The following is a 17,844-nucleotide window of genomic DNA, read 5'->3' as shown; positions in this document are numbered from 1 at the left end:
CTTTCTTATGGCTGGATAATATTCCATTGTATGGATATATCACAGTTTATCCATTCATCAGTTGATGGACATATGGAAGTAATCCAGAGTTAGCAATCTTTGTCGTAAGATACAGGATAAAAATAAAAATATTTTATTGATTTTTTTCAGTTAATCCTCCTCAGGATTTTGAAATAGTGGATCCTGGATATTTAGGCTATCTCTATTTGCAGTGGCAACCTCCACTGTCTCTGGATAACTTTAAGGAATGCACAGTAGAATATGAATTAAAGTATCGAAACATTGATAGTGCAAGCTGGAAGGTAAGTAAAGCATGCACGTAAGATATTGGAATGATTATTAGTTTTCTTGTGATTCCTGATGTCAATGTCTACTTTTGTTCCTGTATCTCAATAGCTATTATTAAGATATAAGCTGCATGCTAATGAGAACCTACTGTATAGCACAGGGAACTCTAACTCGCTGCTCTGTGGTGACCTAAATGGGAAGGAAATCCAGAAAAGAGGGGGTATACGTATACAGCTGAATCACTTTGCTGTACAGCAGAAACTGACACAGCAGTGTAAAGCAACTATACTCCAATAAAAAAAAAAAAAAGAATATTCTTCACAGTTTCACCACATTTTCCTCCTGAATTATCTAGGCATAAAATGGCAATTCTTTTATTTGTATTGGAAAAGAGTGGACATTTCAGTTATTTCTGAAATAGTAATTACAATGTCCATTGCATTAAATCAGCTTTTGATTGATTTATGACTCATTAAAGTATTGTATCATGGAATAAAAGTTCTTAAGAAAAAATATATATATAAGCTGCATGCCTGCTGCTATCTTCTGTGCATCCTGCAACATCTGTTTTCACCCCACCCAGTATTAAGTCTACCATTGGAAATACAGGAAAAAAGAAAACTTGGTCCCATGGAATATGGACTTGAAGAGTACTTACACATTTTACCATATTTCAGTTACTTATATACCTGTATATGGGTCTTATATATGCTCCTGGGCTATGTGAGCTTTTGCTCTGTAGGAATCAAGCCTTATTTATCTTTGTACTCTCCCTACAGAACACAGCACGGTTCTGTGCATATATTGTATTAAGTGCTCAGTGAAAGTTTATTGAATTAACTATTTACATAGTCAACAAGCATGTTTATTCAAAGATTTTGGTTGTACAAGGCATTCTGTTACCTTCCTAATTCAGCTAGGTAGTTTCAAGGGACAATTCAAATCAAACATTCATTGTGCAACTTTTTTCTCCAAGCACTCCACTAGCTAGGTATCAGTAATAGAAGGATAAACGATACATGATTTTAGTCCTTCAGGAGGTCACACTTTGTCTGGCTTTCTTCAGGTACCTCAAAGATTTTATATGATTCCTGAAGAGTTCATATGATATTTGAAACGTGATAAATTGTCATGTAATAGGCATATGGTACATGAAAATTCTCTCTCAATTTCAACTTAGTTATAGCTCAGAAGTTCCTCCCATAGAGCCTTTTTTGTTTTCCAGAATTTTTTTTAATGAGATGCTAAGATTCAAATGATCTCATCAAATGATATAATATGCAGAAGTGAATTCTGCCAGAAATATATCTGGGACATTTTATCAGATAATCATCAGGAATTTCTTAGATATTGGGAACTCTCCAGGGTGTTAATGAATTTTTAGCCTTACAAATGTGGCTCATGATACCATTATTGTTTTAAGCTTAACTTTGTCTCATCTTTTTATCAAACAGACGATCATTACTAAGAATCTACATTACAAAGATGGGTTTGATCTTAACAAAGGTGTTGAAGCAAAGATACACACAATTCTGCTAGGGCAATGCACAAACGGATCAGAAGTTCAAAGTTCATGGTCAGAAGCTACTTATTGGATATCACCACAAGGTTAAAACAAAGCTCTCTTTTCGTATTTAATACTGTCAGAACAATCTATATGGGAAGTAAGTCCCTTAACCTTTATACATCAGATTACATGTACAACTGAGAATGTGGCACAAAAGAGAATCCTTCTTAGGAGTGGGTGACTGGCCTTTTTGAATTCTTTAAATCAGCAAACACATGTGGCAAAACCTACATCTTATTAGGTTAATATAGTTCCCAGTTTTGGGCTCATATTAGTAAATATGCATGTGACTATTTATGCAACTGCTCAGAGCATCCTAGAATTATTAATTTAGTACTTTTGCATATGCTTACACTAGTACCAGTAAATAAGCCCTCAAAAGTTTTTGATTTTGCATGTTCCACTTACAGTGAAGTGATTTGCAACAACTTCCTTTTGGAATATTCCTCATTATGTTGATTGCTAAATCAAGTGGAGAGGTCAAAGGAAATGAAATAAAATTGCATGGTTATTTCCCATATGATTCATCACCATGTCTTTCAAGCATTCACAGTTTTTTCATTTCTTAGGAAATCTGGAAACTAAAATTCAGGATATGGATTGTGTATATTACAACTGGCAATATTTACTTTGCTCTTGGAAACCTGGCATGGGTGTCCATTCTGATACCAATTACAACTTGTTTTATTGGTAAGTATTTTTATAATAAGAATTCCATATTAGGAAGGTATCTATCAAAATTAATCCACAGTATGAGTAACTGTATTTTCATTAAATTAAATTCATTATATCTTTTCAGAGTTGTATTTATGATGAAGTTTATTTACAATTATTTGGGATTTTCAATGGGAGTAAGTAGGTTTAGGCTGTAGCTACTAGAAGGCACTCTATGGGCGATAATAAGGAATGCAGTCATTGTTTCTGTACTGGATTAAATATTTTGTATCTTTTAGATAGATGGAGTTATAACCTAAAAAGTTTTGGCATATTTCATATTCTTGCCTTTTGATCCTTTTTCTGACGTCCCTACCTTTGTTAACTGTCACTAAGGCTTTTAAACTTACAACCATCTTGAATCTTCTATCTCCTTCATTCCTTAATTGTTTCATGGTAACATTAATCACCATAATCAACAATGACACTCCTTTGCAAGGTCTCACATCTGTTCTTTACTTCCCATTTCTACTGTAAGAATTCTTCTTCAGGCTTACCTCGTTCCACACCTGGATGATTGCCAAAGCCTCCCAAATGATGGTCTCTCTGCTTCTAGTCTCTCCCCTTCCTATTCATTCTGCACACTGTAGCCAGATTTATCTTCCTATTCTTCTATTTTCATATGCCATTCTTTTGCGCAAAAACCTGCCGTGGCTACTCATTGCCTCCAGGATAAAGTCTAGGCCATTCAAGTCTCTGCCTCACTGCATCACTGCCTTTCCAACGTTACCTTCTACTACCACCAATGTGAATGTTCTGCTCCATTTAGACCCATCTCTACATATTTTTCTATCCATGTTATGATTGATCTTTTATGCCTTTGTGTGCATTGGTACCTAGAATACCATCTGACTCTCTCTTTCACTAACCCTTATCCATCCTTCAAGACCCATCTGGTATTCAATTTCATTAACCCTTTACTGCTCACATTAGCTTCTGTTCAGTTTTTCTCTGAACTATTACTTATTATAGTTCTTAATTACTTATTGTCCAGATGACCTTTAAATTTTTGTCTCCTTCCTCTCTTAAATTTTTAAGAGATTGGTGGGCACAAACTATTTCTGATACTTCTCTTGACTGTCTCTGCTGTGCTATGCCCATAGTAGATTATCGCTAAATATTCATTAAATGAATGAACCAAAGGATGATAATAACATCAGTAAGTTGATAGACAAGTATCAGAACTTATGTATTTTTAAATAACAGAAAAAACAAGAGAGGACAAAGCATTACTCTTTGTGAGTCTCAGGCACAAATTATCATGGTGTTTTTCTTTAGAAAATTACAATGTATAAGCAATATGGTATAAGCTATTAACAATCCTGAGTACTGGGTTCTAATCCATATTATGGCATCACTTAACTTAGTGGTCTTGGGCAAACAATTTCTTGTTTTGGGGTCTCAGTTTCCTCATCTGGAATTGGATGGGTCAATTTCTAATTTCCAATTTATTTGTTCATTAATTCAATAAATATTAAGCAATTATTAAATGCCAGGCATTGTTCTAGATAAAAGGAAGTATGAATAAGGCAAAGTCTCTGTCCTCTTGTTCATTGTAGCTCATGTTTAACATAACTTTATCCTCACCTTAGTAAAGTAGTGAGGAATAAATATTGACATTTTAGAGACTGGAAAATAAGGGTTACCATGAGGCTTTCCACTGGCATAAAGTAAATTATGTAAAGTCAAGCCTAGAAGGCAAATATCCCAAACTCTAACCAGGTGAACTAAACCAGAGACTACAATTTTGCAGACTTGGCCTAAAATAAATACTTGGCATAAAGTGAATTCAGTAGAGTCCAGATATTTGTACCAGCACCTTATCAGCTGCTAGATTAGCCTCATTGCAAATGGGATTTTGGCTGCTTTTACAGATAATGTTAATTTTGTATTACAAGTTATTCTTTAGGAAAATAAACCAGGCATTTGTTTCTTTGGAAATCAGTAGGGAAATTCTCCCCTAATTCCCATTAGCTTTATTACTGAAAAGAGGTTAACTTTCAATGATATGGCAACATTTCTTGTCTAGGAGAATGGGAAATTAGATATTTACTTGCCAAACAACTCCTCTTTTTCTTTTTGAGCCCCTGTTGGCTTTTCTGAGGTTTATCTCTTGATGCGTATTATATCCTCAGAGGATTTTAATTCACTTTATTAAACGTAACAATATTTTGTAAGTCTGCTTTTATTTTTTAATCAAAAAAATTTTTTAATTTTATATATTTTTTATATTTAATTTTTTTTTTTTTTTTTTTTTTTTTGCGGTACGCGGGCCTCTCACTGTTGTGGCCTCTCCCGTTGTGGAGCACAGGCTCCGGACGCGCAGGCTCAGCGGCTATGGCTCATGGGCCTAGCTGCTCTGTGGCATGTGGGATCTTCCCAGACCGGGGCACGAACCCGTGTCCCCTGCATCGGCAGGTGGATTCTCAACCACTGCGCCACCAGGGAAGCCCCCTAATTTTTGTTTTATATTGGAGTATAGTTGATTTACAATGTTGTGTTAGTTTCAAGTGTACAGCAAAGTGAATCAGTTATACATATACATATATCCATTCCTTTTCAGACTCTTTTTCCATATAGGTTATTACAGAATATTGAGTAAAGTTACCTGTGCTATATAGTAGGTAATTATTGATTTTCTATTTTATATATAGTAGTGTGCATATGTTAATCCCAAACTCCTAATTTATCCCTTCCCCCTTTGGTAATCATAAGTTTGTTTTTGAAGTCTGTGAGTCTGTTTCTGTTTTATAAATAAGTTCATTTGTATCATTTTTTTAGATTCCACATATAAGTGATATCATATGATATTTGTCTTTCTCTTTCTGACTTACTTCACTTAGTATGATAATCTCCAGGTCCATCCATGTTGCTGCAAATGGCATTATTTCATTCTTTTTTATGGCTGAGTGATATTCCATTGTATATATGTACCACATCTTCTTTATCCATTCCTCTGTTGATGGACATTTAGGTTGCTTCCATGTCTTGGCTACCGTAAATAGTGCTGCTGTGAACATTGGGGTGCGTGTATCTTTTCGAATTAGTTTTCTCCAGCTATATGCCTGGAGTGGGATTGCTGGATCATATGGTAGTTCTATTTTTAGTTTTTTAAGGAACCTCCATACTGTTTTCCATAGTGGTTGTACCAATTTACATTCCTACCAACAGTGTGGGAGGGTTCCCTTTACTCCACACCCTCTCCAGCGTTTACTGTTTGTAGACGTTTTGATGGTGGCCATTCTGAGTAGTGTGAGGTGATACCTCATTGTAGTTTTGATTTGCATTTCTCTAATAATTAGCGATGTTGAGCATCTTTGCACGTGCTTTTTGGCCATCTTGTAAGTCTACTTTTAAATCTGTTTTCTTATTAAAAAATCTATTTTCTTCTAACAAGTTCTCCAGTACAATAGAAAAAAAGCAGTATCATTTAGGATTATCAATATAAACCCCATATTTTCTTAATAGGAATCTTATTCTTTGATTCTCAAATCCTGTTGGTGAGTCAACATAACCTAAGTATATTGAGTAAGAATTCTTGCCATATATCTGAGATTTTGTAAAGACTCCCACCAGATTGTAAGCTCTGTAAAATCATGGCCTATCTCTACTTTCCTTACTATTGTAGCCCTAGCACTTATCATAGGATCTGGCACATAGTTGGTGCTCAATGAATATTGTATGTTATTAAATGATTTTTTATTTACCTAGTATCCTATAATAATTGAAAATTGAATACCAAGCTACTAGAAGATATTGGTAAACACAGTTCTTACAACACTTCTTTTTACAGGTATGAGGGCTTGGACCATGCGTTACAGTGTGATGATTACATCAAGGTTAACAGAAAAAATATTGGTTGCACGTTTCCCTACTTGGAGTCATCAGACTATAAAGATTTCTACATCTGTGTTAATGGATCATCAGAATCCCAATTTATCAGACCCAGCTATTTCATTATTCAGCTTCAAAATATAGGTGAGGTAAACAAACAACTTCAGAATGTTTCCAGTTTAGGCCATTTACAATCGACCATGTGGAAGAGAAGAGATAGAGATAGAGATAGAGATAAAAGAGATACCTACAGAAATGCAAAGCCAGAAAACTGGGGGCCAACAGAGTATGAGGAAGCACTGATTAAATACGAAAGTATGGAAGATAAGGAATTGAATGAGTATAAAGTATCATTTTCATTTAGAACTCACAATTTGTTTCCCAGCTTGAGTCTGTCTGCTATAAAGTATTTTTGTCCAGTGTTGGTGATGGAGTAATTATGGAATCACTTATTCCCAGGCCTCAATAGGCAAATGGGTGGATATTTTCTGAGTTTGTGTTCTCAGTTCTAACAGTTATGAGGATGACAGGTTCTAGGGTCAGCCATACCTGGGTCTGAACCTTGAATTTACCACTTTCTAGCTGTATGACTTTGGGTGAGTTACTTTTAACGTGATTCAATTTCATTATCAGTAAAATGAGGATAATAGAGGACCACCTCATAGATTTATTGTGAGACATGAATAAGTTTATGACGTAACATTCCTGGTTCACTGCCTGACACATCATAAGCTCTAAATAAGAATTAGCTATTAATAAAAATAGTAGTAGTAATTTGTTGTGGTAGTTGTTTCTAATGCTATAAAATGGAAAAATGACTGTAATGATTTGGATCATCTAACTTTTCTCTTGGACTTAAATATTTGTCAATATGTGACTTATCAAAACATGAGTTCCCAAAATAACCAGGTTTCTTAATAAACTAATCTTGGTTGGCAAGCAGCTTTGATTTTAATTCACATTATAGTGAATAGTCTTGGGCCACCTAATTTATCCTGGAGGCTTCTGTTAGTAGGTGTCCCTAACTTTTGATAAGGGCCACTGCTAAACTTTAGTCACCTCCATGTTGAAATTATTTCCTTCTGCTTTTCAGTTAAACCTTTGCCACCAGACTACCTTAGTCTTACCGTGAAGAATTCAGAGGAAATTAACCTGAAGTGGAGTATTCCCAAAGGACCTATTCCAGCAAAGTGTTTCATTTATGAAATTGAATTCACAGAAGATGATACTACCTGGGTGGTATGGATATTGCGTTTATTTGAGAAAATCATGAACATAGCCTTTTAAATAAAATAGCAAACTTAAGAACCAAACTCAGTTGCTATCTACATGAAGAATAGAACATGACATGTACCTTAGTTTAACTTCCAGAAAACCAAATAATCAAATAATCTAGTGGACAAACGAAAGATGCTTGCAGTCTGAAAGTATTATCAATCAATTATACCAATTTTAAAGCTACATAGGTCCTTAGAGATAATCTAGTCACTTGTTTCTAATATTATGTCAAAAAATTAAAGTTGTCAAGCACATGCATAAGACGGATTGTGAAGAGGCCTCATGTAAAAAGAACACAAAACAAAAAGCACAAACAAACATAAAAACCACTTCTTGAGGAGCAACTATCAGGTCAAAATCAGAATAGAGCCTGGCAGGGCTACCAGAGAATTGCTTGTAGCAGGGAAGAGAGGCTAACTGGGGAAGTAAGCCATGGTTCCAAGACTGATTACCCCCCAGCACCAGCAATGTGATGATGCCTTTAGCCCTGCTGTGTTATATGTTAATTTTATTCATTGGTTTCCAACTTAGGGAGCGGTGGAGACAAGTAGGTGAGCCATTAGTTCTAATCAATTCATTTCACATACAGATGAGAAAACTGGGAGTTGAATACATTTACAAGTCCCAAGGAAGTGAGTTGACTTACAATCAAATTACACAGCTAGAACTAGAATCCAGATCTTATTCCCAGTCCACTTTAACCTACATTACATTATGCTGTCTCCCAAGAAAAGTTACAACAAAAGAAAAGCTGTTATTTTGGATGAGAAACACTCTTCAGCTCTTTGAAATGCAAAATTTAAGTAATCACTTCAGTGATTTTTTTCTTTTGGTTGTTTTGAGATCGTCCAGCCTTGTGTATTCTCATACTGGAAGGGGTAGTTTCATGCCAAGCCCTGAGCACTATTACACTGGTGTTAGATGATTAACCAAAATAAGAATAAGGGAAAAAAGAAGCTTTGTGTATATGAACTCTACAGTTTCCATAGAAACAACATTCACATGATGACTCTTTTTGCTAACTCAGTATATATAGCATTTTCCAATTTATGGAATCTGGGAAATTTGACACTAATCCAAAATGGGTGTCATAAGCACCAAAACTACCTAGGAATTTTGCCCTGTCACACATGCCCTTTACTACTAGTAATCCATTATCACTATAGAAAAAAATTTAAATATAAATAAGAAAGAAAAATGAAAAATAAAACACCATACAGAGAGATGACCACTGTTAGGATTTTGGTATATACCTTTCTAGTCATTTGATGCATTTCTTTCATGTAACAAAACCCACTTAGAAAATGACAAATCAAATTGGGTGTGGCTAGCTGCAGTTAGACCAAATAATAATATCTCATTTTTTCCTTGGCTTTCAGACTACCACAGTTGAAAATGAAATATACATCACAAGAACATCAAGTGAAAGCCACCAATTATGCTTTTTAGTAAGGAGCAAAGTAAATATTTATTGCTCAGATGATGGAATATGGAGTGAGTGGAGTGATGAACAATGCTGGAAAGGTATAAGATAAAATAACAGTAACTAGAGTATTTCTAGCACTGTTTGAGGAAGAAGATGCCTTACTGGATGTCATAGGTCACTACAGTTCAGTGACACTGGTTATGAAGGTCATAGGGTCAACTCTTCTTCATTATTTTTTTTTATTGAAATATAAGTTATAGGTGTACAATATAGTGATTCACAATCTTTAAAGGTTATATATACTCCATTTATAGTTATTATGAAATATTGGCTATATTCCATATTTTTATAGATGTCTATAACATTAATTGAGCTGTATCTTTTCCACATTTCAAGAGTTAATAGATTCTGTTTGATTCTTCCTACTTTCATTTGACAAACTAATCTTACCTGTTTTGCTTTGATTTTACTAGTGGATTACTTTCCAGTGGTAGTCTTAGCTCCAAAGTATGGTGGCACTATTCTCAAGCTTCTTATATACTAACTAGATGTTAACCAAATCTGCGTGTATTAGTACCAATTGTAGTCGTATATTTACTCTGAAGTTTTACTTACAAGTATATATGTATTTTATCAGAATCTTGACATTATTGTGTGCCTTCTTTATATGGTTTTGAAAAACTATGTGCTCATTATTCAACTTTTTTATAGTCTGTGCCTTTTCCCTATTGAGAGTTAAAGGAATCCATTTATAAAATGTTAGAAAGAATGAACAATCATAAAATATGTTGACATGGTTATTGAAGAAAATATATTTAAAAAAAGAACAGTAACTAAACTATTTTGCTAACTATTGGCTAGCAAAATAATTTTCTCTCAGTGTATTTTGTAATTATGGAAGTCAAAATACTCTTGCATATAGTCTATAAACAGAGAAGATAAATTAGCAATCACCACAATCGAACATAGATTTATGGAAAATCTAATGTTCAGTTTTAACTAGTTTAAGAGTCTTGTTATAGTTCAGTCATCAACATCTTGTTTTTCTGTCAGTAAAGAGAATATGCTAGTTCTTTGTGGGGAAGCCTATTTTAATCAATATTTTCCTGTGCTTTCAATTTTCAAGAGAACAGAAATCTTAAAGCAAGGATAGGTAGCATACACTTGTCTTCGAGTGTCTGGTACTGTGCCTAATGAATATTTTTCTAATTAATATGTCATCATTAGTAAAATGCACATTCCGTTCACTTCCAACACTGATTTAAAGTGATTTATGATAAAAGACATGTTTAAATTAAATATATTTGGGATTGACGTGTACACACTGCTATATTTAAAATAGGTAACCGACGAGGACCTACTGTATAGCACAGGGAACTCTGCTCAGTACTCTGTAATAACCTAAATGGGAAAAGAATTTGAAAAAGAATAGATACATGTATATGTATAATTGAATCACTTTGCTGTACACCTGAAACTAATACAACATTGTTAATCAACTAGACTCCAATGTAAAATTTAAAAAAGAAAATAAACTTTCATAGAAGACAAAAAATAGCAATATAAACTAAAAAATCTTGAGAATGAGGCAAAATATTATTGTACTTCACAGTATACTGGCTTTATCAATAGAAAAAAAATTTTTTTTCACTTTGACCATTTTTTTAAATTAGTTTCTGCTTTATAGCAAAGTGAATCAGTCAAACATATACATCTGTTCCCCCATCCCTTCCCTCTTGCGTCTCCCTCCCTCCAACCCTCCCTATCCCACCCCTCCAGGCGGTCACAAAGCACCGAGCTGATCTCCCTGTGCTATGCGGCTGCTTCCCACTATCTATCTACCTTACGTTTGGTACTGTATATATGTCCATGCCTCTCTTTCGCTTTGTCACAGCTTACCCTTCCCCCTCCCCATATCCTCAAGTCCATTCTCAAGTACGTCTGTGTCTTTATTCCTGTTTTACCCCTAGGTTCTTCATGACATTTTTTTTTTCTTAAATTCCATATATATGTGTCAGCATACAGTATTTGTCTTTCTCTTTCTGACTTACTTCACTCTGTATGACACACTCTAGGTCTATCCACCTCATTACAAATAGCTCAGTTTCGTTTCTTTTTGTGGCTGAGTAATATTCCATTGTATATATGTGCCACATCTTCTTTATCCATTCATCCGATGATGGACACTTAGGTTGTTTCCATCCCTGGGCTATTGTGAATAGAGCTGCAATGAACATTTTGGTACATGTCTCTTTTTGAATTATGGTTTTCTCAGGGTATATGCCTACTAGTGGGATTGCTGGGTCATATGGTAGTTCTATTTGTAGTTTTTTAAGGAACCTCCATACTGTTCTCCATAGTGGCTGTACCAATTCACATTCCCACCAGCAGTGCAAGAGTGTTCCCTTTTCTCCACACCCTCTCCAGCATTTATTGTTTCTAGATTTCTTGATGATGGCCACTCTGACTGGTGTGAGATGATATCTCATTGTAGTTTTGATTTGCATTTCTCTAATGATTAATGATGTTGAGCATTCTTTCATGTGTTTGTTGGCAGTCTGTATATCTTCTTTGGAGAAATGCCTATTGAAGTCTTCTGCCCATTTTTGGATTGGGTTGTTTGTTTTTTTGCTATTGAGCTGCATGAGCTGCTTATAAATTTTGGAGATTAATCCTTTGTCAGTTGCTTCATTTGCAAATATTTTCTCCCATTCTGAGGGTTGTCTTTTGGTCTTGTTTATGGTTTCCTTTGCTGTGCAAAAGCTTTGAAGTTTCATTAGGTCCCATTTGTTTATCTTTGTTTTTATTTCCATTTCTCTAGGATGCGGGTCCAAAAGGATCTTGCTGTGATTTATGTCATAGAGTGTTCTGCCTATGTTTTCCTCTCAGAGTTTGATAGTTTCTGGCCTTACATTTAGGTCTTTAATCCATTTTGAGCTTATTTTTTGTGTATGGTGTTAGGGAATGATCTAATCTCATACTTTTACATGTCCCTGTCCAGTTTTCCCAGCACCACTTATTGAAGAGGCTGTCCTTTCTCCACTGTACATTCCTGCCTCCTTTATCAAAGATAAGGTGACCATATGTGCGTGGGTTTATCTCTGGGCTTTCTATCCTGTTCCATTGATCTATCTTTCTGTTTCTGTGCCAGTACCACACTGTCTTGATTACTGTAGCTTTGTAGTATAGTCTGAAGTCTGGGAGCCTGATTCCTCCAGCTCCGTTTTTTGTTCTCAAGATTGCTTTGGCTATTCGGGGTCTTTTGTTTTTCCAAACAAATTTTGACATTTTTTTGTTCTAGTTCTGTGAAAAATGCGAGTGGTAGTTTGATAGGGATTGCATTGAATCTGTAGATTGCTTTGGGTAGTAGAGTCATTTTCACAATATTGATTCTTCCAATCCAGGAGCATGGTATATCTCTCCATCTATTTGTATCATCTTTAATTTCTTTCATCAGTGTCTTATAATTTTCTGCATACAGGTCTTTTGTCTCCTTAGGTAGGTTTATTCCTAGATATTTTATTCTTTTTGTTGCAATGGTAAATGGGAGTGTTTTCTTGATTTCACTTTCAGATTCTTCATCATTAGTGCACAGGAATGCCAGAGATTTCTGTGCATTAATTTTGTATCCTGCTACATTACCAAATTCATTGATTAGCTCTAGTAGTTTTCTGGTAGCATCTTTAGGATTCTCTATGTATAGTATCATGTCATCTGCAAACAGTGACAGCTTTACTTCTTTTCCAATTTGGATTCCTTTTATTTCCTTTTCTTCTCTGATTGCTGTGGCTAAAACTTCCAAAACTATGTTGAATAAGAGTGGTGAGAGTGGGCAGCCTTGTCTTGTTCCTGATCTTAGTGGAAACGGTTTCAGTTTTTCACCATTGAGGACGATGCTGGCTGTGGGTTTGTCATATATGGCCTTTATTATGTTGAGGAAAGTTCCCTCTATGCCTACTTTCTGGCAGGTTTTTATCATAAATGGGTGTTGAATTTTGTCAAAAGCTTTCTCTGCATCTATTGAGATGATCATATGGTTTTTCTCCTTCAATTTGTTAATATGGTGTATCACATTGATTGATTTCCGTATATTGAAGAATCCTTGCATTCCTGGAATAAACCCCACTTGATCATGGTGTATGATCCTTTTAATGTGCTGTTGGATTCTGTTTGCTAATATTTTGTTGAGGATTTTTGCATCTATGTTCATCAGTGATATTGGCCTGTAGTTTTCTTTCTTTGTGACATCCTTGCCTGGTTTTGGTATCAAGGTGATGGTGGCCTCGTAGAATGAGTTTGGGAGTGTTCCTCCCTCTGCTATATTTTGGAAGAGTTTGAGAAGGATAGGTGTTAGCTCTTCCCTAAATGTTTGATAGAATTCGCCTGTGAAGCCATCTGGTCCTGGGCTTTTGTTTGTTGGAAGATTTTTAATCACAGTTTCAATTTCAGTGCTTGTGATTGGTCTATTCATATTTAATAGAAAATATTAATAGTTGTTTGAAATTGAAGGAGATTAACTCAGCATTGCTCTTTCACATAAAGGTATATAAATACATATACAGATATAGATGCAAACAGAATGGCATTTCTATCAATCATTCATCTCCTTTTATGTTGTTCCATTATAATAGAATTTGTGTTTGACTGTAATCTCCCTATTAATATAGTGGTATCATTGTTCTCTTTCATACATGAAATATTTATTAAGCACTTACTATGTGTCAGAGTCTTTCAGGCACTGGAGATATAGCAGTAAAAAAAAAATCCTTGTCCTCATGGAATTTATGTTTTATTCCCAAGTTGAGTAGAGATAGACAATAAATAAAGAAGCCAAATATATCATATAATCACTAAGGGCTATGGAGAAAAAATAGGAAGAGAGAAGAAGAACTCAATTAACTAAAGATATATAGAATCAGAAAGAATACTTACTTGTTCTGTTCTTCATTTTTGAAACTAATATAAGAAATCTGGAGACTGTGGAACTGACATTGAGAAAGTCATGCCCTGAATTATATCTTGTTATTATTCAGTGCATGGTTTAAAGTAGATATGGTGAGTTTTTAGGCATATCCTCAAAATATACATCCTTTTATGTATTTTATATGCAATCTTTTTTTAAATTGAAGAATAGTTGATTTACAATGTTGTTTTTTGTTTTTGTTTTTTAAATTTTTTTAATATACACTTAACCGTGTTATTTTTGACCGATTTCTTTTGCCCTGATGGGTATCTCTTGGTAGAATATTAAGAAATTTCAGATTAGGAACAACGACTTTCCTGAGATGCATGTGGTCTTTAGTTCTTTTGGACATTTCTTATTGGATGTTTTAAGTTATAGAAAAATAGCACAATAATTTTTTTTGGAAATGACTATAAGATTAACTCTACTGGAACTTCACAAAAGAAGCCTGTTTTCCCACTGTTAATTTTGCATGCCAAAAAACTTACATTATTAGTCATTTCTCTGGATTATATCCTTGCAATTCTGAACTGAACTGAGCCTATGAATTTGGTAATTTTCTAGTAGAAAATAAGATCCTAAGGGAATAGGACAAAGAAAAATGTGGGGTTGGAGGTAGGTTTGAGTATAGATATAGGCCTAGGATTCAAAGTGTTCCGTAGTATTTCAGAACATGTGGGAGATACTAGTTTTAGAAGGACAAGCTTTGTGTACTTTTTAAGTTTATCTAGTGATTGCTCATTTCTTGCTATGCAGACGAACCATTAAAACTTCATCCCTAAAAAAAGAAAAGAAAAAAAAGAAGAGAAAAACCTCATCTCTTTAGGATCCAGAATGTGAGGCAACTTTAAAAACATGACCTTGAAAGACTGGCTCCATTATTTGCACTGAGACTTTTATTGAAGACCTGCTTTCACTCACTACATCATTGTATGATAGATATAATGTAAACATTTGAGTTATTGAGAGTTAAGAGATACACAAGACATGGTTACCTAATCACTTGGCTAACGTTTTATCATTTTGTTATTATGAAAAATTCGCAAGGTCAAATTTTAAACAAAATCCTGTAAGAAAATAAGAATGGGGCCTTAGGTAGTTATTTTTCTAAGCAAAATAAAGAGATGTCACAGTTCAGTAAAGTAGTACAGCAAAAAAGTGCACAAATGAAAGGAATGCTGTTCTCAAGCATCACTATGGTATCTAGGTACTGGCAAATATGGCAGAAGTTGCCAAGTTTAACTCACTTCTTCACCATTTACTAGTTTATTTATAAAATAATTCAGTTTTTAAAATAATTGTACACATCTAACCCTTCCCCCTTTTTTGGTGATTTTAATCCTAGGTGACACATGGAAGGAAACCTTAATATTTTCCTTGACACCATTTGCTTTTGTCTCATTACTTGTTTTGTTAATAGCTTGCCTGCTTTCGTACAAGCAAAAAAATTTGCTGAAAACGGTAAGTTGTATGACATTACAATGTTTAGTCTGAGATAGTAGATAAAAAATATTTTGCATTTAGAACTGATGGACCTACATTTTATAATTTTGCCTGTACACTGTGAGTGTTCATTGATGTTGTGTAGACTATGATAATGTCTTCAGGGAAAGTACGGTAATTTTAAAAATCAACCCTAAAAAGCTACGTTTTGGGGTGGATTTACTTTTGAATGAAATATAAGAATAATGCTTTAGAACATGAAACACTACCTCTAGATAAAGGAAAAATATGAGAATTACAGGAGAAAAGCAGGATTGGGGAAAGGAAAGAGTGACTTAAAATGGACATAGATTGAGATATACTACTAGTGTGCCACAGGCAAAAGATCACAACGATTAAAAAAACTTGGTGCGTACCCTCCAAGAGCTTACACTCTAGTTGGAGGAGCTAGAATTTATACAAAAAAATATAACCTTCATTATGACCTGATTTTAGCTGATTGCTCTTTGAGTTATACAGATAATGCTATAGAATTTCAGAAGATGGAGGGACCACTATGGGTTGGTGAGCTTTAAGGAGGAAGTGTGACTTGGAGAAAAAATATCTTAATGCCAAGTCTTTTAAAGATAATGAGAACTGTGAATGTGTGTGAAATGTTTTGCTTTATTTCTCTGCTGAATGCTTTTTTGTCTATTTCTCTGAGTTATTAATCTAAGTGAAATAGTTTGTGTTATTAATGACTGTTAATAATGGAGCTCTTTCTTAATTTCAGATTTTTCATACAGAAAAAGAAGGCTTTTCTAATCAGGAGATACACGGCTGACTCAGTAAATTCCAGGCTTATGGCCAAATGTTAAACAAGAGTCTTATCAAACTGAATTTTTTCCCCAAATGTTGAATAAATCTTACCTTGAAAGCTTTGTTGTATTTAAATAGGCATTAGATTATTAAAATCCTCAACTAGTAGCAAATTGTCTGAATCCTATTAACAGATTTTTTTCTTGTTAAAAAACAAAGTTCAACCAATTAAATTGACAATCTAATTGGCTTTATTAGATGATTTATGAATCAGGCAGTATCCCATCTAGCAAGTAGAAGGGTACTCTGAGGGGTTGTACAAAATAAAAGGTTTTTATAGGAAGAAGGATGGGACAAGGTCCTATTAGCAAAAGAAAAAAGAAAAGATTATTTTTAGGCCAAGACATCTTTTCTGAGGGGGAAGGGAAAGGAAAGGGTTTTATCATGCAGATTGCCTCTTCTTCCTCTTAGGGGATGTAGAGGGCCTATGTGGCAGATGACCTCATTGGTGCTGACCAGAAAATTCCAGGCTGGTTGATTAAGATTACATTTCTGGGGAAGGTCAAAACTGCAGTTAAGTTAGTTGTTAAATCTAGGTTTGGTATCATGGGCTTTAGCACAAGTTATGCCTTTTTGGGCCTGTGGTTTTTCTCTTTAACATTCCTCAATCCAAGATGAGAGTGCTGCATGTATAAAAGTCAAGGGAGGGGTCAGAATCTAATCTGTGATGTATTCATAAAGCAGTGTGATTTTGTGACTTGCACTGAGCCATAGAGATATTGTCAAATCTCGGAAGATGAGATTCTAGTTTTTTTTAACATTGCACTTGGGATGAAAGTATTCACCATGAATAAGGTTGTTTGGCTTTAAAAATAACCTGTGGAGAGGATTAATAAGAAGCAAGAAGTTTTAAATACATTCATAGTCTAAATGTGTGCTTCACATTTCATCAAAAGGTGGGAAGAATGCAGTGCTTAAAAGGCTGAAAATAATGAAATGACTAGAGATCATATTCGAAATATTCAGATGTCACAAAGTGCACAATACAAGCCTGAGAGTTTCCTATACTAGTTGGCAGGCAGTATTTCCTACTTTCTGATGGTGTGATTTTTTTTTTCTTTTATTAGTTCAGAGACCAAAAGGCACAAGCCTCTGAAATCAGTAAGAAGCCTTTCAAAGTATATGCAAACTTCAGACTAATTGACAGTTGACTTCTAGGAGAAGACGTGGCAACCTAGTTATAGACAGTTACTTTAAAATTTAGAGAATAATGACCTACAGATTACAATCAAGTTTTAATTTGGATCAATATATAATATTATTCATAATGGTTCTACTCTGTGGTCCACAGACCAATAGAGTGGGCATTACCTGGGAGCTTATTAGAAGAAATGGAGAATTCAGACCCCAACCCAGACGTACTCAATTAGCAATCTGCAGTTTAACAACATCCCCAGGTGATTCATTTGCACATTCAATTTGAAAAACACTAATATATTGCAGTATTCTAGAATGAAAAAGACTAAAATAATA

General features: G+C 34.6%; 1 protein-coding gene across 1 annotated transcript in view; it reads left to right on the top strand.

Moving 5' to 3' along the window:
- Positions 1-17,522, top strand: part of IL13RA2 (interleukin 13 receptor subunit alpha 2) — a gene marked incomplete at its 3' end in the record, with an annotated part of 51,481 nt that extends 33,959 nt beyond the window's left edge. The window contains exons 3-10 of the mRNA XM_079728100.1: positions 151-302; positions 1,743-1,896; positions 2,425-2,545; positions 6,363-6,547; positions 7,497-7,642; positions 9,061-9,205; positions 15,416-15,531; positions 17,439-17,522. Of these exons, the coding sequence (XP_079584226.1) occupies positions 151-302; positions 1,743-1,896; positions 2,425-2,545; positions 6,363-6,547; positions 7,497-7,642; positions 9,061-9,205; positions 15,416-15,531; positions 17,439-17,522 (1,103 nt within the window). The remainder of the gene's footprint in view (positions 1-150; positions 303-1,742; positions 1,897-2,424; positions 2,546-6,362; positions 6,548-7,496; positions 7,643-9,060; positions 9,206-15,415; positions 15,532-17,438) is intronic.
- Positions 17,523-17,844: the final 322 nt, after the last annotated feature.

Source organism: Hyperoodon ampullatus (assembly GCF_949752795.1).
Source record: "Hyperoodon ampullatus genome assembly, chromosome: X".
NCBI classification, from domain to species: domain Eukaryota; kingdom Metazoa; phylum Chordata; class Mammalia; order Artiodactyla; family Ziphiidae; genus Hyperoodon; species Hyperoodon ampullatus.
Note: the sequence above shows the minus strand (reverse complement) of the source record. Positions and strands in the feature narration are given on the sequence as shown.